Genomic DNA, 24,220 nt, shown 5'->3' with positions numbered 1-24,220 from the left:
TCCATACTAAGTGTTTAGATAGCTGCTATTTTCCTAAACACAGTATTTTGTGGCCCTGCGATCTGTGACAATGGAGCTTAATGATCAGAACCAGGTGTACTGGTTGGGGTACTCTAGGACCACATGACTTCTTAGGTTTCTTCTATATATAATAAAAACATGACAGAAAAGAAAGGTAAAAAAATCTTAAACAGATCATTTTTATTTTTCCTATATATTATTCTGTATTTTCTAAATGTTAAGTGACCTTTTATAATGGAAGAAACATAATGATGACTCTAACCACAAAGACTGGCAGAAAACCAATCCAAAAGCACAGCTGACGAGCTAGACGTGAGGGGAGCCCTAGGCACATAATACGGTCTTGAATAATTCATGTTACCCAGTGTGTTAGCTATTAACTAAGATTGATGAGCTAACTGGAGCCTCTCTCCTCTAGGAGAGTTTGAAGGGGAGGGGCACTGAAGCCCAGGAGCTACAGTCCAGCAGCCCAAGCACCCACACAGAAGAAACACAACATCCTGAAGTCATGAGGTGGTAGATCTGTGAGGCTGAGAAAACAGTAGAGAAAGTAGACCTCAAATCAGTAACAGCAAATCCATGCATATATGCAAAATGCCCAGCCTAGAAATTCACCCAATGCTGATTTGGGAAAAGCAAGATCAAACACATTGATCCACTCTAGCAAATGTATTCCTTGAATTCTCATTCTCTTCCTCCAACAGACTCCACTCAGGCCTCTTTATTCTCAATGAATGAAATAACAGTACTCATTTCTCTTTCTTCTTAAAGAAACACCTTACCTCCAGAAGCCATGGCTTTAGTTTTCTATCCAACAAAATATCAAATCCCAGGACTTCAAAGCAGACACTTTCACTTCCTGGAGGTTGACCAGGTCTGCACATTCGATAGGCATGTAGGACGTGAGGTTCTGCTACAATCAGAGTCTTCACCACCAATTCCTATAAGGATTGTGATAAAAAAAAAAAAAATGAAAAGCTTTATTTCTTATTGTTTCATTTATATACATGGAAACAAGGCCTGGATTTATGAAGTAGCATCCAGGCCAGGTTCACGAAACTATCGTTATCTTATCCCTACTGTTGCTCAGACTGTATTTCACCCAACTCACGCCCTGCCCACTGTGGCCCAGGCATGCTCTCCTTCTCTAGGCTTCTGGCACTAGCTGATCCCTCTCCCTGGAACACTCTTCTCTCAGTAATTCAATGTCTGGCTCCCTGATATTCAGAGAGTCTTTCCCTGACACCTGAGTCAAAAGTAGGCACCCAAACATTATTCCTTACTGTGTCACTACACAGCATAGGCCCAGATGATCTTTTTTCTTTTTTTTTAGAACAGAGTCTTTGTATCATTTACAACCCCATTCCCAGTCCTTACAATAGTGCCTGGCATTTAGTAAATGCTGAAAATCATTTGTGAACAAACAAAATGAAAGTTTATGAATGTGGCTTGAATTTGTTAAATAGGTAAGCTAGGATCATAAGTGCACCTTCTCAGAAACCCATACAAAAGGGGAGGGGATGGGGGGGGAAAAAAAATTCCAAGGAGAATAACTATTTCACAAACAACATTATAGAATCTCCATTCAGAGAAAGGCTGAAAGGCCAAGAGGACAAAATTTGGCAGAGGTGGGTTTCTCCATGCAGTGATGATTTTGTAGTTCAAAAGGTTTATCTGAGATCAGAGTAATGCCAATCAACGAACAATCAACATTTTCTGTAAGGGCACATAACATGACTAGGGTGAGTTACTAATGCTAATAAAAGAAAAAGTTGGTTTACTGAAGTCTGAGAACAAGCTATGGATTGCATAAAAGCTGTCCCCCTGGTTTTTGCTTAGAATATATTCTTTTTAAGCGCCTCTCTACAGGTAGACAGCATATTAAAAAGCAGAGACATTACTTTGCCAACAAAGGTCCATCTAGTCAAAGCTATGGTTTTTCCAGTAGTCATGTATGGATGTGAGAGTTGGACTATAAAGAAAGCTGAGCGCTGAAGAACTGATGCTTTTGAACTGTGGTGTTGGAGAAGACTCTTCAGAGTCCCGTGGACAGCAAGGAGATCCAACCAGTCCATCCTAAAGGAAATCAGTCCTGAATATTCATCAGAAGGACTGATGTTGAAGCTGAAACTCCAACACTTTGGCCACCTGGTGTGAAGAACTGACTCATTTGAAAAGACCCTGATGCTGGGAAAGACTGAAGGTGGGAGGAGAAGGGGACGACAGAGGGTGAGATGGTTGGATGGCCTCACCGACTCAATGGACATGAGCTTGAGTAAACTCCAGGAGTTGGTGATGGACAGGGAGTCCTGGCATGCTGCAGTCCATGGGGTCACAAAGAGACGGACATGACTGAGCAACTGAACTGAACTATTCAATATAGGCAATATTGTATGGCAATTAAGAATCTGGCTCCAAAGTCAGACTTTCTGGGTTATTCCAGGCTTTTCTACTTGCTGGATGTGCAACCCCAGTCATGTTGCTTAAACTTTGTGAGTCTCATTCTTCCCAAATGTAAACTGGCAATAATAGTAATAATACCTGCTTTTAAAAGACTGATGGAAGGAAAAAATGAGACTCCATGTGAAATGCTTAGCATAGTGCCTCAGTTCAGTTCAGTTCAGTCACTCAGTCGTGTCCGACTCTTTGCGACCCCATGAACCACAGCACGCCAGGCCTCCCTTTCCATCACCAACTCCTGGAGTCAACCCAAACTCATGTCCATTGAGTCGGTGATGCCATCCAACCATCTCATCCTCTGTTGTCCCCTTCTCCATAGTGCCTAGAACAGAGTAAATCTTCAAGAGGGGTAAGCAACTTAATTACTATTGCTATGTTTATCCTTCATTCTTCTAGAACTCCACTTCATATGTCTGGTTAGTCACAAATATTCCACTGCCTGGAGAAGCAGCACTGATTATATGACATAAAAAATGGAAGACAAAGTTAATTTCACTGTTACCCAGAATCCCAACACAGACTATTTGGGTCTATCAGAGATGCCCTGTAAGGCTGTTCTCAGAAATTTTATTCAAAATAACAAATTCATGATATTAATAGCACCACAGATATGGAGATAAAAGAGAAAAGACTACTTTACATAAATTTTGAGATATTATTGAAACTACTTGACTAGGGAAAAAAGTTAAAACTTTGGCTAATAATTGTCTATGTGAAATAAGACATGCTGGGGGTGAGGAGGTGGGAATGAATACTTAGACTCTGAATTGCAAATCTGTGTTTTTTTCTACATAAAAAACAACATATTTTCAAGAATGTAAAGACAAGATTGCATGTATATGTGAAGTCAGGAATGACATAATCAAACACAAATTCTACTAATGCTTCTAAGAATTTCCAGTATTGATGATTTTTTTTTATTTTTACCTAAAGTATATAAAAAGCATTCAGTAAGGATGATTTTATGAATGGTTTTAGTCATTTTTCACCTTCATGGCCTGATTTTCTCTTGATTTCTTATTCATTCTTGACCAGCACAAAAGCACACAGAGAGTATTGATGAATGTTAGTTTTCATATACAGACAGCTACTTCTTAGAAAAATTACCATCAATAAAGTGGTCATTGAAAAAGGTTCTAAGTTAAATTCATGAAATTTGTAAACTATTAAGATAAAAATTTACTGCACAATTGCCCTCTCCACTTTCTCTTGTCATTCTTTTTATATTATCCCATTGATTGATCTTAAGAAGATATCTGTAGGTATATGCAATTCTTAATAAAGAAGGGAAATTTTAAAATAATTACATAAATACAGTCAGTTTGACAGGATAATTGTAGGAAAGTACTTGGAAGCTATCAGTCTATTATTTATTAATTGGTTATTTATAAGATAATATGTAACTAATATAGGCAAAATTTATCCATTTATAGAAAAGATCATGAAATGGGTCAGAGCACAATTACTATGTTCAGGTCATATCTGAAAATTATATTCTAGACTCTAACTGAAAAGTTAATTTCCATACTCATTAGTATTAGTTGTACTCCTAATTCAATTATGTGGGGAAAGTAACACTTAAAACCAATGTCTGTAAAGCTAATGGGACTCATTTTTCTCTCTGATTGACTCTCTGTATATTCCTCACCAAGACAACCCAACAGCTTCCACCTTTTCACAAAGACTTCCCTGAAGAATCAAAGTGAAGAATTTAGTAAAGAAAAAAGAATACCAGAGCGTGTCTAAAACTTGGGTCTCTGAGCTAATCATCAAACAACCCATTCACTAAATCATCCAGGTATCACAAAGTAGGATTTACCACCAATGAGTTATTTTCCAAAATTACAAATTTCAGCCATTTGATGCTTCTGACCCACAGGATAGTAAACTATCACTATGAGAATATTTTTGGAATTTCAAAAAAACTGGCCTATAAAATACACAGACAAACAAACAGCACTGTTGGAATCAAATTTCTTGTTTGGATGTATTTAGTCTCTCGGGAAGATACAATAAAAAGTTAACAAATTGGTAAGAATTTGACCGAATCCAAGTGACAAACTTCAAAATTTGAAGGCACCGCTAAATTTCTAAAAAATTTGAATCTGCTGCCAACGTTTATAAGTCAGGAGACTTATGGTAGCTACTGACAAATTAGGAGAATTGTGGCCCAAAATGCCACAAGGCACCAATAAGCTGGTGCTGAGTAGTGTCTATCTCCCTTAGACCTCACATACTCTTCAAATTACCACTGTTCTAAGCATCCCTATTTTCTTCTATCCAGATTACTTCATGCCTTTTTACCTGTCTGACACCTAAGGACCTTTGGGTTTACGTTCTGTGACACAGAAAAGATTTAGAAAGAAACAACCAACAAAACATCCAGAAAAGGAAGAACTATAATGATGCTGACGTTTTCTCTGATTTTCTCAAGAGAACTGAGTTCAACCAACAGTGAATTTCCATGTCCATTTTCCATGATACCTTTATATAAATATATGTCATTTGTCCCAGAAGGAAAGCAACATCGAATTGTATAGCCCTCATCACATTAAGTATTTTCAGTAGACATACTCCTCTAACTATAACTTTAATATTTCTTTTAAGATTAATAAAAGGGTCTGTTTTTATCTTCTCATATGTGTTTCCTTCTCATAAAGGTTATCTTCTCATATGTGTTTCCTTTTCTCTCTCAACCATTACCATTTGGAATTGCATCCCCTGCCATGGCTTTAGTTATGAATTTCACCCCATACATACACTGTTAACTGTCTGCTTTTCTACCTGAGAGAGAATTTCAAGTTCAATGTATCTAAAGTAAAATCCATCATAGCCTAGTGGACTTTTAAAAACTTGATTCAGGTGTTAATTCCTCCAGGAAGTCCTCTTCCTATCTCCATCTACACTATACTCCATCTATACCCTCTATAATATACAGGCTACTATATGTGATCTTAATCTATATCCCCACAAATCCAATGTATGCCTATATTTTTGTACTTGATACACTGCATTTCATTAACAATTTATTTGCAGGTTTTTCCTACCAGACTCTTAAGGCTTGGAGTTGTATCTTGTGTATCTTCAAATTAACAGCCACAGACAGGCTTATAGTACAGCTTCAGCAAATGTTTACTGAATAAATGAACAAATAAATACATAGAGAGAACTTTTCTCTCATCTGCAAAACTAAGCTCTACATCTTCTTCTCACAATAGATTTCTTTCTATTCTATTTCAAATAATGCCACACCCATTTGCCTTATAATTATTCCTCAGAACTACAGAGGAATCTCTGAATACTTCTATCCCACCTCCCCATTCTGAACATTCAGGTCATCTCTAAGGTCCACCTCATTGTCACCTCTTTCACTTCAGACCATCCTTTTCACTTGAGCTACTCTCAAGTGCCCTCCTCTATCTACTCTTGGTCTTCACTCTAGCCCATCTAGCACTCATTCTCAGATTTATCTTTTAAAGTCATGGCCTTTGGCATTATTACTCTCTTCCCTTAAAACTAAATGAATCCATAATGTCTACCAAGTTAAGCCTTGCTTTTCAGAACTAAAACTTAGTCTTCACATATATTATCCTAAGTCCTCATGAATCTCCCACAAATACAATATGTGCCAATCTGGACCTCTTTTAACTATTCTCATACCTCCATGCCTTGACTTATGCTTTGGAAAGTGAAAGTTGCTCAGTTGTGTCAACCCTTTGGGACCCCATGGACTGTAGGTTGCCAGGCTCCTCTGTCCATGGAATTCTCCAGGCCATAATATAGGAGTGGGTAGCCATTCCCTTCTCCAGGGCATCATCCCAACCCAGGGATCAAACCCAGGGGCTTCCTCATTGCAGCCACCAGGCAAGACCAAGAATACTGAAGTAGGTAGCCTACCTCTTCTCCAGCAGATCTTCCCAATCCAGGAATAGAGCGAGCCAGGGTTTCCTGCATTGCAGGCAGATTCTTTACCAGCTGAGCTACCAGGGAAGCCCAACTTATGCTTTGGCCTCCACTTAAAATTTCCTTTCCAATCACGAGCAGTAAAAATACTACTTATCTATTAGTACTACTTATCTACTTATGACAAACTTCACTTTCTTAATTAAAATACACTATATCTGCCCAATCTAATGTAATTGGTTCTTTATTTTAAATGGTTGATGATCCTTTCAAGTAATATGAGGAGAGAGAGAGAATTAAAATTATAAAATGGTACAATCTTACTGAAATATCACTCCAAAACTTAGCAACATCATGCTGATTTGCTTGTAGGAATTCTGTAAACCATTTGATGGAACGTTTGCTGCCTTTGTTTTCAGTTTCATCCCTTTCAAAATGTTCATTATGCTTGTTCACAGAGTAGTTTGTCAGATGCATGTATAACTGGGTCTGTAACAAGTAAGAACCAAAGTTGTTATCACCTATGAAACTCTAGAACCACGAGGTTTCACAGAAAAGAAAGTATCCAAGGAGAAAAGACAATTTTAAAGTTTAAAATATACAGATTGCTAATTTCATGATTATATAATTTTCAAATAAAATGCAATGGCACGTTTTTCTAAAAAGGATTACGAATATAGTCATCTACAAAGTTACTCTGTATGTTATTAAAAATATATCTACCCTAGAAGTATGAAAATAACAATGATATGTAGGCTGATTAAATGAAAATGCAAAACTATATATTGCTAAGCAAGAAAAGTGCTCTAACTCTGAAGTTTGCTTTTCTTAGTTGGTTTCTTTTCATGTTTTTCAAAATTTTCATCCTAATTTGTTTTGGGAAAAGAATTTTCTGAGACATTTTCTGGGTCTTTTCAAACAAAATGTTTACAGTGAAAGTTAAGTAAGTAGCAGAAACTGAGAACTGTATACCAACCACAACCTCTGCTCTCCCATCCTGACTGGGAGATCACTGTACCTTGTTAACACGACAGAGTGCACTTAGAGTCAGCAGCAGAAACAGCACACAATGCTGTACACACGTCTAAATGACTAACAGTAAATTTACAGTGCTCCATATTGGCGCTCTTAGGGCTTATTCTCCTTATAGTCTTATGTTGGTTGACACTGTTACCCTCAAATAAACTTGAAAAAGAACTCAAAATTTAAAACTTCTCATAATTTAATGGCTCCATGTCAATCTATCATAAACACTCACTCATGATCCTTCTCCCAGAGACCACTTTAGATAACTATGTTGCATCGCAACTAATATATACTTCAAGCATATGATTATTAGTTTCATTTGTTAATAACCAATGATCTATGATTATTATTTTGATTTGTTAATAACCAATGATATTAAGATCATATTTTATTTTTACTACAGTTACTTAAGTCTATAGTACTGAAATCTTTGAAGCAAATATATAGAACTGATCATATGAGCTACAAGTTATTTACTAATCCATATGCCCACAAGTAATTAAGAATCTTTTTTTCATTCATTGAACAAAATTTTAGGAACATCCACTACTGGGAGGAATGTATGCTGGGCACTGTGGACACAAGGATGAACAAGACAGACACAGTCCTTCCTTTCATTACAATCAGGAAAAGCTTTAAGTGATATTTAAAAGAAAGTGCATAAATCTCAAGCTTGTCTAATTTTAAGTGTCTGATTTAAAGGAAAAGGAAACTAATCAAACCGTAACATTTCCTAGTTTCCAAACTAGAAATCATTTTTTTGTTTGGAAAATAATTTTTAAGGAGCTCTCCATTTGGCAGAATACTAACAGCAATAATAAAAATTTTAGCTATCCTAGTGAAAGAGAAATGAAACTGCATTTTTCTTAAAACATTATCTTTGTAAGTGGGATTGGAAATTCCACAATTTCACATCTACCTTGACAAAAAATCCCCATCTAAACAGTTAATTGTCAGTTGGACATTTGTCACAAGGAGAAGTGATGGCAGCTATGAATCAATAGCAACCTACATTCGCTATCCTATTTTTCAATGTATAGGCTCAAAATAATTAATTGGGATTACAAAGTTTTACAAGGATTGGTGGACTGATACATTGGTAGCCAAAAAAATGAATGTTCATTATATTTCAATTTCTGAAATTTTCTTATATGATCTCCTTATATGTAGTTTATCAATATTTAATTCTTACTTAAGACAAAATGCATAAAATATACACTATTTAAAAAATTAGAAATATGAAGAGGGAAAAAAATATGCAGCAGTCTGCTGCCCAAAACAACGAAATGGGAGCATTTTGGTTTCCTTTTTCCTCCTTTTTTTCTTAAACTTATCTTTTACATAAAGTGACCTCATTTTAGATAAAGTTTTGTATTTCATTCTTTAAATTTTTCATACCTTCATGTAGGAATTCAATCATGAAATTTTAGAGATATATGAGGAACACTGAGGTTTATACAAGAGAATATACTTTTTCATACATATGAGAACTGAAGCCAGGAGACCATGTGACTCGACAGTACTTGGCAAAGTAAAACCTAGAGGCCACATCTCCTGACTCTCAATCTTCAATACGACTTCCTAACCCAGTGTACTTAAGCAAATTATATACATACAACTTAAGAAACCGGAATAAACCACTTTATCATCCAAATGAGCTTCTAAGTCTTACCTTTTCCCCTCTGTTCCCTTCCTCTTTCCTCTCAAAACCTGACTATCTGCCTTCCGTTTATATAATCCAGTCTTACCCATACCAACTATTTTAATTATAATCTATGACCTGACAAGCCCCAAATTATGCCTATTGCTCAGCTCTCTCATCTGAACATCAGACTTAAATTGTATATCCAAATGCCAATTGTATATCCAAATGCCAAATGTATAGATCCATTTCGAAGTTACACGGGCATCTCAAACCAGACACATCAGCTTTTTGCAAAGCCTTTAAAAGCTGCTGTACTCCCTATCACAGTGAATGTCACCCATCCACCCAACTGTCTGTGCCAAAACTCTTGAGTTTTAACCTTAATTTCTCTCTTCATTCCCTCATCCAACAAATCAACCTGTCAGTATATCAATGCTATCTATGTTACCATAGATATATCGGAAACCTATGTTCTTATTCTTTACTTCAAATTATGTCATCTTTTTTCTCACACATGGTTAGACTAGAATATAGTTTCTTATCCCCCTTACTCTAGTCTCTCCCATCCATTTATAGCACCATCTCACATTCCCCATACTATAGACCAGGTGACCTTTTTAGGAAAAAAATCTCATTCCTTCTTTCCCTTGTTTAATATCTTTCAATGCTTCCTTTATTATAAGGGTAAATTCTATAATCCTAGCCATGGTCTACCAAGATCTGGCCTCTAGGACTCTACATCCTGATATACGAACATCCATTCTTTCTTAGTCTGTGCATGCATGTTAAGTTGCTTCAGTCGTGTCTGACTCTGTGCAACCCTATGAGTCATAGCCTACCAGGCTCCTCTGTCCCTGGAATTCTTCAGGCAAGAATACTGGAGTGGGTTGCCATGCCCTCCTCCATGGGATCTTCCTGACTCAGGGATCAAACCCACATCTCTTAAGTCTTCTGCATTGGCAGCCAGGTTCTTTACCACTAGTACTACCTGGGAAGCCCTTCTTAGTCTGGGCTTCAGCCATGCTGAACACATCTGCTCTCTGCAGACATAACACGCTCCCTTCTCATCTCTGGGCCACTCTTCTGCCTGGAGTTATAACCCATCCCACTCCATCTCTGGCCTAGCTAGTACCTCACTATTCAAACTATTCACTATTTACTTTATAAACTCCCTCTCCAACCTTCATCTCCAGTTGAGTTAGATGCCCCTGCTAACACTGCCATAGTACCCTCAGTTTCTTAAAACACTACACTCATCACCGGGCATTATAATTGCTTATCTTATTTTCTGCCTCCCCGCTAGATTGTTGCTTTGTAAGATAAAGTACATGGTCACTGTTTTTCCAAAACCAGCACAATATCTAGAATGCAGCAGAGTCCAAACATTACTTGGAGACTGGATATATCTATACCTTATGACCTTTAAAGAGATGATGCTTTCTTTCATCTTCCTTTCCTGTAAAAATTTTGGCAGTTCCCTTATTCTTCCTTGGCCAGGTCTAAAACATTTTTAGATAATTGAACATAGTAACCTTTATGATCAGTCATTATTTAATTTTGGAAAATGACCACTCGGTATAGTTAATTATGTGCGTAATATTGGAGAAAAGCAATAACCAGACTTTTGACAAAAATGGGAAACAATACTTAATTAGGTGTAATTTTTACTGTAATTAGTAGATCCAAAAAAAGAGGTAGAGGTTAACTGAACTTATAAGTGTGGAGAATAAACTATAGTTTATCTCTCACAAACTATAAATTATGATAATAAATTATAGTTAGAACTTCAAAACTATACAGGCATGACTTTTATCTATATATTATGGCTGCACAAAGGTAATCTTAATGGAAAAATATAAAAATCTCCACTAAATAGAATTAAAAATGTACCCCAAAACTGCCAATGTATTTCTCTACTTCATAATTAATGTAAATTTAAAACCCTCTCTTTTCTTCCAATAAAAATTAATAACTCTACTTCCTGATAAAATTTTCTTTCTCTGTTTCATGTACTTTCTCCCACATTCTAAAATATACCTTTCATACAAAACCTGCTCAACTACCACCTTTGCCGTGAGAAATTGAACAAAATCTATTCCCACACTCAATTCCATTACACTTTATCTGCACTTCTCAATGGCATATTATTTTAATTTATATTTCCATATCAGTCACTTCTATCCAGGACCACTATATACACTTACATACTTCAAAATCCAGCCTTATGCTCACAGCACCCAGAGGGCGTGCCTTTTTCTAATCAGCCTTCCTGGAACAGCAGATACATATTTTTTTCTAATTTTCACAAAGCTGTCTATAAATTAGAGGCAGTCTTGTTTATGCATATAATTCTTCTAGACTATAAAATTCTGACAGGAAGAATTTTGTTCATTTAGTATTTATACACAATGGGTATTTTAAAAAGTAGATCCTGAACAAACGAATAAAATCATAGTGTCTAGTACCACTTACCAGGTTAGACTCATTAGGTGGAATGTACTTCTCTGTTCCCATTCGCACAAGCCCATCATGGTAGAGAAATATTTTTAGTGGATCACATGATGTTACCAGGATATAAATTCTTAAATCAAACTTGTAACCTTCCATTAGGAAAGGCTTTTCAATATATTCTTGAACAATCAAATGATCCTGAGATGGAAGCTTGTCACCATTTCTTATCAAAGAAATTCTAAATTTAAAGAAAAGATCAAAAGAATAATTTTGCAGTCAAGATGTTTACAAAGTTGAAGACAATACTCAAGAGGAAAGTGATTCCACACACACAAAAATAGCATAAAGATACTGTCAGAAGCAATTTTTTGGAATCCTTGATACAAACCAAAAGCTTGTAATAACCAGGGAACTTGTAATAAAAAATAAAACAAAAACAAAACAGTTGAATGTCTCTAAAAGAACTTCTTAGCATTTGAATTTACTCTGGTACCACTCCATCTCCCAGCTCAGCAGTGGCCTTGAGCAGCAGCCCCTGTTCCTACTATAGGCACTGGTTCTAGAGGGAGCAGAACAGACCTATTCTTGTGGTCTTTTTGTTTGTCCATGTGTTTAAATCAGTTTGGGGTTCCCTGGAGGATCTCAAAGGATTTGCTTTTATCTTGTCTAATTGAGAACTCTCCCACTGCTTAGGCAGCTACATGCAGGAGGGGGATGGGAGACAAATGCTGATAAACATTTAGAGACAGATGTATTAGTCCCTGCTGCCTAAGGCAATAAATATTTGGGGAAAACAACAGACTAACTGCAAAGATTGGGATAAAAGACTGGGGAATGGGAGTGTTTGGGGAAGAAGGGCTTTGAAAAGCTCTGAACTATTTCTAAGATTCTGGAAGCCCATATGCATGCCCAGGGTTAAATACATGCTCAGGAAAAGACTTGAGAAGGCCCTAAGCTCTTACTTCTAGCTAAGCATCCAGCTCTGTACAAGCAGGAAGTGAAGGCTCAGGCAGAGTTGCAAATGCCTAGCTAAGCACTGAAGGCATGCTACAACATGCATACAGACATACACACACACACACACACACACACACACACACACACACACACACACACCCCACATCAGCAAGCATTGGGGGAATTTTTTTGTTTCAAGTGTTTATAGAAATCTCTGTTCAAATACTAACAGATTGGACAATTACAGCTGACCACTGGCCTAACAGAACAGAAACTTCAGAGACCACTCACAATAAAGAATACAGACTTTACAAAATTGTTTCAGAAAGGTCACTAAACAAATAAACAACATCTAGAACGAACTAACAAAAAAAACCCTGTAGAGGAAAATCTAATTATCAAAGTTGCTACATTACAATATTCATAACGTCCAGTTTTCAACAAAATATCATCAGTAGTGCAAAAAAAAAAAAAAGTGTAGCCCATACAAAGAAAAACTCTCAATTAATAGAAACTATGTCTGAAGAAATCAAGATATTTTGTTTACTAGACAATAAATTATTTAAAATCAACCATTTTAAATTTGCTCAAAGAGCTAAAGGAAATCATGTACAAAGAATGGAAGGAAATCATAAGAATAATATCTCACCAAATGCAGAATATCAGTAGAGATAGAAATTATATTTTAAAGGTGTTGGGGAAGGAGGGTGGGAGCTGAACAGAAATTCTGAGGTTGAAAAGTCCAGTAACTGAAACAAAAATTCATTGGAGGGGTTAAACATAAGATTTGGGAAGGCAGAAAAGAATCAGCAAACTTGAAAATAAATCAGTTGAGATTAGTCTGAGAAATAAGGAAGTAAAAATAAAAGAAGAATGAACTGACTTGAGTCCTACAAGACAATATCAATAATATCAACATGTTCATAATGGCAGTCTCAAAAGGGGAAAAAATCCTCTGAAGAATTAATGGCTGGAAATCTCCCAATCTGATGAAAAATATTATCCTACACATCCAAGAGGTGTAATAAGCAACAATTAGGAATCTATTTTATTATTTTTTTCATATTAGAACTCAACCATGAGCAAATGGTCACATTTATTCTTTCTCCCAATTCTTTAAAAATTTTATGTATTCCAGATGAAAAACACCTACCCATGACCCATTGCACCATTAGCTGGTTTTACTATAAAAGTCTTCTGCTTTCTTTTTTTCTTTAATTCTTTCATATAGTTTTGAAATTGTGTATACTCAGCAGGGAAGATCCATGTTCGAGGAACAAAGGCATAATCCAGAGGCCGGGACTTGATCATTCTGTAAATTAGAGATAATATGAAAAGTACTTTCTATTCCAACTTGTCTAAACTTCCTTTCTCTGTGCTACTGACATTTACTACAATGATTTCAATTCCCTCCATTTCTTCATTTATTGATCCATTCATTGACTCATTTTTTTAAATGCCTATTAATCACCTACTACTTGTTAAGCACTATTCTAGATACTAGGGATACAGTAGTGAAAAAAAAAAGACAAGAATTTCTGCCCTATGTACTTACAATTTACATATTAATAGATCAAATGTTTGAGTATGTGGTATACATTGGGCACTGAGGATTAACATGGTCTTGGTTCTAAGGTATTTACATGCAAGCCATTAATTAAATACAATGTGATAGTTGCAAAAAAAGGTATATAAGGCAAAGTAAAATGTGGACGGAATCATTAGCTCTGGCTCTGGGATGAGGGTGGTCAATATGGTTCACAGCCAGGTGTCATTCATACTGCCTCTTAAAAGATGATTTGGAGTTCACTGGGTCATACACGGGGAGGAATTTTCAAATTGCCTTTTACCCAGTACTTTTTGAGTGTTACTACTTCTGTGAGAAAACCAGTGAAGCCTCTGAGTCAGCAGAGGTTTTTCTTATATGAACTACTATCTACCTACACATGTGTTTTTATTGCTATAATGTTTGTCCTGACATTTTTGTATTTGCTATAAATCAGGCTGCCTATACGATACGTAACTTAGGGATACTGATACAATACTAGATATAAAATGTTTGCTTTTGATTAATCCAAATGCCATTTATTTCATACACACTGATTCTCAATGACAATTTTTAAATCAGTAGAAATATTTTAAATTATTGTCTATTAAAGAAAAATCTGATTGTCTCAAAAAGTCTTCTTTATAAATGTATGCAAGTCTTTTATAGATGAGCAAATATTATTCCCAAGTGAGATTAGTCAAAATTAAAATGGGACCCTAGTATACAATATGCACAGAGGTAGGGCCATTTTGTAAGACTAGGGTGTGGAATATATAAGCCACTGGACTCCATGACTAGAAGGTCATATAGTTATACTTCAAGTGCTCTTTCAAGAGAACCCTGTAAAAAAAATTGCTTCCACTATGAGAAGAAAGATAATCACCAACTCCATCTATCAAATCCAGAATAAACCAACCAGCTAAACAACCTCACTACAAAATAGGCTAACACTGATTAGTCTGAAACACACAAACGCACACAAATCTAATGGAAGCACAATAACAGTCCTAATGTACACTGTTGCTTCCAACACCCTTACATGTGTTTATAGTTTTATAAATAAATTTGTAACAATAATATAAAATTAGATTGTTAAATCTTTAATAGAGCAATATATTTAAAACTAACCATGAACTGTTCATGAATAATACCATTTCTTCATATATACATTTGAAAAAATCCAAGCATACATATATTCAAGAAAAATACTTTATCCAATTTAGGTGATCTAGCACAAATCATTTAATGTAAAAATATGTAGCTTCAACAGAGACAAGCAGTCTCACTTAGGAATTTGGGATACTGGAATAATTTCTGCTCAGAGTTCTGTCATAGATTTACTAAATGATATTGAACATGTTTTTTTAAACTCTATTTTTAATATTACTTGGTCATCACTTTTTACCTAATAGAAGATCTTTTTTTCCTCAAGGAGACTTGCAAGGATTCTACAGAGTGAAAAACTGCCTAATTGCAACAGCCTACTAATGGGTCTACATTTAACCCTCTTGCCTCTCCTGGGCCATACAGACTTCTGTTGTCTACAAAGCAGCCAGAAGGATCTTGGAAAAACGCAAATTTGGTCATATTATCTACTTCATCTACCCCTCCTCTTCTGTGGCATTTAGGATAAAGATCATCATCCTGAAAAATCACTCTTGAACCAATCTCCCCCACTGCTCCCCATCAACCTCTCTGTGCTCCAGCTACATTGGCCTTATTTCAGAATCTTGACTATCCATGTTTTCTCCCAGCACAGGACCTAGGCCCATACTATTCTTCTTGCCCTGTAAAGCTATTGCATACCATCTGCACCAATAAACTCCTACTCATCATTCATATTTCAGCTTCCATATCACTTCCTCAGGGAAATTCTCCAAAGCTTCCCTAAGTTAGAAGTCCTTCACTATGCACTAATTTAGGACTACATACCTCTACTTCATAGCACTTATCACAACTGCATTGCAAGGCTGTAAAAGCCATAACTCTGCTTTTGATCACCTCATGTGCTCAGAGCCCAGCACAATGCCTGGCATTTAATAGACACTTAATAAATATGTGTTAAATGGAAATAAATGACTTAAAAGAAACACATGTCCAAATTAGAGGTTAATTTCCATTCCTCTAAAGTCCATCCTTCTTGTAATTCCTATGTTAACAAATCACACCCTCCACATAACATCCTAATCCAGAAACCTAAGAATCTTGGTGACTTCTATCCCTCTTTCCTTCTCTTCCCTTTTCTCACATCAGAGCAGTTTTCAAGTCTCAGCAATTCCATGTTCTTCATATCTTTCAGATTTACCTTCTCTTCCCCATTCGTCCTATCTCTCTTTTGGATCAATAGATGTTCATTATTTCTGAACTAGATAATGACAAGCATCTCTTCCAGAGTTTTCACTTTCTGGTCCTATCATCATTGAATCCATTATCCTATGATGCCACCAAAACTACCTAAAACAGATTATTTCTCTGCTTAGGCCCATTAAATAGCTCCTCATTTCTCTCAGGATAGGCAGAAATGTTTGTTGAGTAAAGAGGTTAAAGAATCAATGATTAAATGATTAAACAAAACACAATAATACAGGGTACACAGCTTAGTCTTTACAGTTATTTCCAGCATCATCTGAGGTTGAGCCTCCCAATATCCTATTTAACCAGAAAAATTGCTTGAGGTTCTCCCAAACATATCATGTGATTTAAGTCTCCATATACCTTCTCCCACTGTTGTCTTTGCCTACAAGTTTCCTTTCTTCTTCTCAAAGGGTGAACTCCTTTACTCCTTTCAATATCCATCTCATAATTTAATTTCTCCAGAAACCCTTCCCTGCTGTCTCATAAAGAATCTCTCCCACCATCTTCATCGCAGTCTCTACCTCGAATGTGACAGCACCAAACTATTTATGTATCAGTGCTCCTCTCTTACCAAATTTTGAGTTCTAGGCAGAAACTAGGCTTTAATTAACTTGTTTACTTCAAAGCTAGCAGTCTCAGGGGCATACAATAGACATGCAAAAAATACTGTTGTGTGAATGGATTAAAAGCTTTCACGTGGATGAATACTAATATTTCTTGAATTACATGCATCTTCCTAACCTTTATCTGTGAAAGAATCCTCTTGTTAATATTTTTTCTCAATTTATCAACCCTCTGAAAATAAAAAATCTAATAAACAGAAATATAAACTGCACAAAAATTCTACAATATATTCATTATAAGACTTTACCTGTTAACAGTTTTTCCCATGAAAGTATATTAGTACTCTAAATAATGGTCTCCAAAATAAATATCTGTGCATGTAGCCCTGAGTGGGCACATCTACATGTGTTCTGTGTGTGTGCACACAGGCACCTACTACAGTGCTTGGCACATATCAGATGCTCAGTAACCAGTATTCTGAACACACCCACACGAGGGATAAAATGCGACAAATTAGTCTGTGCAAGGTTTAACTGAAAATAAGTAAGTATATATTGAATGTTAAGTACAGAAAACTTCTTACATTTAAACGAAAAATTTATTTTGCTGGAGAGATAGCAAGTTACAGTGAAAAGAACCCTGAAATTCTGAAGACCAAGATCCTACTCCAGCTCTGCTCTTAACTTTGACTTTACACAAGGTATTCACATCTCTGACTCTCAATTACCTCCTCTGCAAAGTCAAAGAACAGAACCAGTAAAATTTTAAGACCCTTCCAGCTCTGAAATTCTTCCATTGAATTTCCATTTCAAATTAGTTAATTTGTTAAAGATAGCACTATGTAATTTTTAATAGGTCTTCTCTATAACAAAAAAATGAAGATTACTTGGTCATATTTCTTGCTAGGAAATCCTTCCTACAGATCTCCCCCATTCCTGGAAAATGGTTGATCCTCTGCAAAATAAAAAGGCAAACATTAATATTCTCATTGACCTAATGAATATATTCATTTATACTGTGATACAGTTACAGGCATCCTTTGAGTTTAGTGTTTTTTAGTAAGAGACTAAAGACTAAAAAAAGGGCTTCCCTGGTGGCTCAGAGGTTAAAGCGTCTGCCTGGAATGTGGGAGACCCGGGTTCAATCCCTGGGTCAGGAAGATCCCCTGGAGAAGGAAATGGCAACCCACTCCAGTACTCTTGCCTGGAGAATCCCATGGAGGAAAGACTAAAAAAACAGGTGAAAATGGACTTAATGTCTACAGTCAATTTTGTACAAGTCACTACAAATACAGGTAAAGGAGAACTATACAAAATCTCAATTGCCTAAAACTCCATGTATTTGGCTTTTATTTTTTAATACACTTGTATTACATTCTAATAATAAAATAATGAAGCCAAACTACACATAGCTGACATTACAAGGGGTAGTTGTATTCGGATCCCTTTATGCAATCTATTCCACATCGTTCATCTGTATGCATAATGCAAAGCACCAGTCTAGGAAGAGCTTTCCTCTATCAATTCTTCCTTAAAGATGGAAAGAGGTTAAAGTTAAATCTGAAAGGATGCAGTCTTCAGGCAACAGGCTACTGAGGTAAATTGTGTTGTGTGTATAGCTGCTAAGCCGTGTCTGACTCTTTTCGGGACCCCGACTATAGCCCATCAGGCTCTTTTGTCCATGGGATTTCTCAGGCAAGAATACTGGAGCGGGTTGACATCTCCTTCTCCAGAAGATCTTAACAACTCAGGGATCAAACCTGTGTATCTTGCATTGGCAGGAGGATTCTTTACTGCTGAGCCACCGGGGAAGCCCATTCAGGCAAGAATACTGGAGTGGGTTGCGATTTCCTCTTCCAGGGAATCTTGCCAACATAGGGATTCAACCCACATCTCCTGTGTCTCCTGCATTGCAGGCAGATTCTTTACCCACTGAGCCATGGGGGCCATCAGGGAGAAATGAATTAATATGTCAACATATTAAGAACCCTACCTAAAGAAAACTATAATGGAATTCATAGAATTTTCCTACTGACCAATAATTGGTCATGATTAATTTCCTACCTGGTAATTTTGCAGCTCCGCAATCTTCTCTTGCTGAACAGCAGAATCACACCATATAAGATTGCTTGTTTCATCCTCATCTGGCGTTTTCATAAATCCCATTTCATCTATTACTAAACGAACTGTAAGTAAACAGTTCAGTTAAACCAAAATTAAAATGCTTCTCAAACATAGTCATTGCGAAAATCTTATATATGTATATTGTGTATATATATCAATTTTAGCTCACATTATTTTATCTGTAAAATTTCCTTTAGTTATAGAATAACCTTAATTTAGGTACAATGAATTATCTAAAGCTGGATTATACTCAACAGCAACAAAGAACTGCTTTTAGTTGGCACCCAAAATCCTTAGTTTCAATTTTCTGAGATATAACAGGTACACAATACTGTTAAAGAGCTTAATGATTATTCATAGCTCAGTGAAAACACACACACAGCTGACACAACACCTCGACTCAGGGAAATGTACTTTTATGGCTTTTTCATGACCTTGGGCTAGGAACAAAAAGAAAGGATAAAAATAGTCCCTGATCATCAGACCCATCCTATACTTTCCACCTCCCTAATTCAAATTATTTTTAGCAGTAAAAACCAAGTCAGTTATACTGACACAGGATACAAAATAATAAAGCAGAATTATAGTAGAGATTTAGAAACTCTGGCCCTCACATCAGCTCCCGACCCTCTAATCCTAAACACAAAAAATATGTTGAGAGAAAATCTTGCTTTATAGATTCCATAATATTGGCTATAACAATTAACATATTGATATCTTTCTTCCAATGAATTTCAAATTTAGAATAAAGATCGGAAAATACTTAGGATAAATTTTGGGTTCCAGTAGAATTTGGAGTCTTAATATAATGGTGTAACTAGATAGGAGTGTTTCAACGCCTACTTTCCTTTTATTGCCCATAGATAGGAAGATATGGAGAAGGAAATGGCACCCCACTCCAGTGTTCTTGCCTGGAGAATCCCAGGGACAGGGGAGCCTGGTGGGCTGTTGTCTATGGGGTCGCACAGAGTCAGACACAACTGAAGCGACTTAGCAGTAGCAGCAGTAGGAAGATATAGTAAAAAGGGGTTAACTGTCTAAGTGTACTTGGCTCAAGTATAAAACTAATGACCAGACACCAGTTGGTCTCAAGTCCAAGGGACTCTTGATTTCTTTATGATAGTGGAGATAGAACAGGCTTTTTATGCAATAGTGCCTGGAACACAGGCATAATAATAGAAGAGGACAGTGACTGGAGACAAATGAGGTTAGGGAGAGGACTGTCGGGGTGAAGCTACTTTTTTCCATGAGCACAGCTTGATAAGACTTGGGGTTGTTCTGAAGGCCCAGGTGACAGCACACAATACAAATTTGGGGAAACGGTTGTTCATCTCTCTGCCCCAGACTACCAAGCTGCATTGGCGTCCTGAGGCCCAGGAGCTTGTATGTCATCTAGAGCTCGTGGGGAGGGGGAGGACCGTAGTGACACAGCCTGGGAGAGTTCTTTTAACTGGCTCACAAGCAGAAAACAATGTCAAGGTCAGAACCACAGCTCAGAAGCAGACGTGGTCCCAAGTACATGCAAGTCATTGTCCTAGTCCTCTGAAATCACTAGGAAGACCTTGATGAGAGAAACGACACTGGTGGTAGTTACGGACAGAGGGAGTATCAGATCAGATCAGATCAGTCGCTCAGTCCTGTCCGACTCTTTGCGACCCCATGAATCGCAGCACACCAGGCCTCTCTGACCATCACCAACTCCCAGAGTTCACTGAGACTCACATCCATCGAGTCAATGATGCCATCCAGCCATCTCATCCTCTGGCGTCCCCTTCTCCTCTTGCCCCCAATCCCTCCCAGCATCAGAGTCTTTTCCAATAAGTCAACTCTTGGCATGAGGTGGCCAAAGTACTGGAGTATAACGAGCTACTAAAATGTGGATATTAATGTATACATGAGCTGGTGAGGATGGAACATTCAGGATACATAACAATGCTGGAAATAACCCATTCTTTCTCTAAATTCACAAAATCAAATTTGTAAGGTCAGTCTCATATAAATCTCTCCTACTATGAAATTCAAAGCTTGAAGAGCTAAAGAGTTGAACTTCAAAAAAATTATAATGTTGGGCATTAAACTGTCACTTTTTTTCAGCTAAGCTATCTACTCATATTTTTGTTTGAAATGAAATTTTAGAAATCAATTGGCATACTTTTAAGTATACCATCCTCCCTTGCATAGAAAAGAAATTCCTTTAACACGTCAGTTTCAAATACAAGGTTGTTAGCAGCCAAAGTCTAAATGCGTGCTTTTAAATGTTGGCCTTTTCAGAATGTAAAACAAAGTGAAAGTTGCTCAGTTATGTCTCACTCTTTGCAACCCCATGGACTATACAGTCCATGGAATTCTCCAGGCCAGAATACTGGAGTGGGTAGCCTTTCCCTTCTCCAGGGGATCTTCTCAACCCAGAGACTGAACTCAGGTCTCCCACACTGCAGGCGGATTCTTTACCAGCTGAGTCTTTTAGGAGTTCTCTTAAAAAAGGAAGTGAAATAATTGCCTCAATATATAATTTCTACCAAACCAAATTCCTTTATTGGTAAAAGAGAGATAACCACACCAACCATTTTTCTCACATTTCCCTTTGCATAATTAAGTACTCCCTTCTACAATCTGTCTTGTCCCCATTTACTAAAAATTGCCAAATATATGTTTCTCACAAATTTGGCCTACTTTTTTTTTTTTTTTGCCTTCACCCATAGAGCTTTCAGAAGCTGTTCAGGAGTTTTAAAAATAGAAATCCACGTAACAACTCTCTGAATTTTAGATACAGAGGGTACTTCAATGTTATTCAATTTAAATTTTGATTCATATTTTATTTAGGCAGTATGATATAGTAAAAAGAACACTAAATTTGGAAGCAAATTAATTCAGGTTCAAGTTCTACTTTTGCCATCTGTGCAACCTGGAGGAAGTGGCTCTTACTGAGCTTTTATTTATTCAACTGTGCCTAAGGGGTGTTTTAAAAAGTAATAAAGTTTCATCATATATTAATTACAGGATTACTGTGACAGTGTAGTTCACCATTCCACAATGTGTCTCCATGAGAAATTATGGGAGAAATTTTTCTCAAGACTTAGCAATAGGAAAATTGCATTTCCCTTGAATAACCAATATGGTTTTATCTTCTGACCACTGTGCATTCTATAGCTGATTATTTGCAATTATTAGCTTTGCTTGCTAGGCAGCTCAGAGTCAAATCCATATACATCTCTAACTATAGAGGATTTCATGGAATGTAGATTACATTCTGATCAACCACAAGCTTCATCCAATTTTATTATTTTTATTTTTCCTTATTTATTTTCTCACGGCTCTTAGCCACTTTAAATTCACTATTAGAGCAAGTAAAGTCAGAGGAAGTGGCAACAAGGGAGTAACACAGCTATTTCACCAGGTTATTTGGAAGATTAAATGAGGTAATTCATGTGAAAATATTTGGTCCATGGTTGTAAAAGCATTAATAGTAAAACTGCTGCTGCTGCTGCTGCTAAGTCACTTCAGTCGTGTCCGACTCTGTGCGACCCCATAGACGGCAGCCCATCAGGCTCCCCTGTCCCTGGGATTCTCCAGGCAAGAATACTGGAGTGGGTTGCCATTTCCTTCTCCAATGCATGAAAGTGAAAAGTGAAGTCTCTCAGTCGTGTCCAATTCTTTGCAACCCCATGGACTGCAGCCTACCAGGCTCCTCCACCCATGGGATTTTCCAGGAAAGAGTACTGGAGTGGGGTGCCATTTCCTTTCCAAATAGTAAAACTAGTAGTGGTTAAAGTATTCTACATGAGGAAACAGGCAACATCAGGGAGAAAACACAAATGTCCTGACTATGGCTTAATCATCTTTCATTACATAATCCAACCTGTCAAATGAGCAGTAGTTAAATTACAAGAAGTAATCTGTTGCACATCACTAGGTTACATAAGGGAAAGCAAGGTAGCATTATCTCCTGGACACATGGCCAATTGTCTCTTTCCCTCCCCTATACCTGGCTCTGTTTTCTCCCAGAAGTCTCTGGTCCAAGTATCCAAGTCTGACCAAGAAGGGATTTTGCTAAACACAACTGAGCAGGCTCAGCACAGAGGTCTGGAATCAGTATGAAGAAGGCTAATGCAACTTCAGTCCTTGGGAGTGACAGGGAACTACATCTAAAAACACTCTCCTCTAGATCAAGTTCCTTATAAATCCCACCACAATCTTAAAAGCAAATAAGATGGTAAGTTAACACCACTCCATCTATCACTTTGACAATGGTTACTCTTATTTTTTCAAGCTAGAAAATACCCTGCAAATAACTCACATTTCACTCTCCCACATTAACTTGAAGTTTTTCCTGTGAGGAATAGAGTATTAGGGGACCTCAATTCCTATGAAATATTCCACTGATTGCTGATGAACTTTGGTGAAATACTGTAAGTGGAAATGTGACTCTCAAAGATTAACAAGGGTAAGAATAATTAATATCATTGAGATTCATATGGTTTTCCTCAACTCTTTTAATGCAAAATTATTTGTTTAAAAAAGGAAGATTATTTGAGTACTTGTAGTAATGATGAGTTTCTCAATGCAATGCTGGGCAAGAATATCTTAATTTAAAGCAATTAATTCTTACCTATTCTCTCCAGTGCAAATACTGCTTACATGTAAAAACAATAAACTACGCTACGCTACGCTAAAGTCACTTCAGTCGTGTCTGACTCTGTGTGACCCCATAGACAGTAGCCTACTAGGCTCCCCCGTCCCTGGGATTCTCCAGGCAAGAACACTGGAGTGGGTTGCCATTTCCTTCTCCAATGCATGAAAGTGAAAAGTGAAAGTGAAGTCACTCAGTTGTATCCAACTCTTAGCAACCCCATGGCCTGCAGCCTACCAGGCTCCTCCGTCCATGGGATTTTCCAGGCAAGAGTACTGGAGTGGGGTGCCAGTGTCTTCTCCGAAAATAAATAAATAAATAAATAAACTATATAAATAAAAAGAAACAGTATCATCCAAATTATTTTTAAAGCATAGAGAGAAATATGTTGTTACACTATTTTTAAGTCAGTTTCTCATTGTTTAACATGAATCTCAAATTCTGCCGTTTTCAGTGTACATGTAATATTTTTAATCTGCTTTTAAAATTATTTACAAAATAATGAGTGTTAAAAATAATTTTAGTCCCAAGTGAAA

At 36.9% G+C, this 24,220-nt stretch overlaps 1 protein-coding gene across 7 annotated transcripts in view; it reads right to left on the bottom strand.

The window, feature by feature from the left end:
• The window catches only part of TTLL7 (tubulin tyrosine ligase like 7), a 150,698-nt gene that overhangs the window by 70,185 nt on the left and 56,293 nt on the right, over positions 1-24,220 (bottom strand). For all 7 annotated transcript variants that reach the window (XR_001497116.3, XM_005204387.5, XM_005204390.5 and 4 more), the window contains 6 exons: positions 18,995-19,116; positions 17,818-17,885; positions 13,617-13,775; positions 11,528-11,744; positions 6,709-6,873; positions 804-962 (listed from right to left, as the gene is read on the bottom strand). Coding sequence is in view for 6 of the 7 variants with exons in the window: in XM_005204387.5 (XP_005204444.2) it covers positions 804-962; positions 6,709-6,873; positions 11,528-11,744; positions 13,617-13,775; positions 17,818-17,885; positions 18,995-19,116 (890 nt within the window). In the remaining variant the exon portion in view is untranslated. The remainder of the gene's footprint in view (positions 1-803; positions 963-6,708; positions 6,874-11,527; positions 11,745-13,616; positions 13,776-17,817; positions 17,886-18,994; positions 19,117-24,220) is intronic.

The sequence above is a fragment of the Bos taurus genome, chromosome 3 (assembly GCF_002263795.3).
Source record: "Bos taurus isolate L1 Dominette 01449 registration number 42190680 breed Hereford chromosome 3, ARS-UCD2.0, whole genome shotgun sequence".
In the NCBI taxonomy this organism is placed as follows: domain Eukaryota; kingdom Metazoa; phylum Chordata; class Mammalia; order Artiodactyla; family Bovidae; genus Bos; species Bos taurus.
Note: the sequence above shows the minus strand (reverse complement) of the source record. Positions and strands in the feature narration are given on the sequence as shown.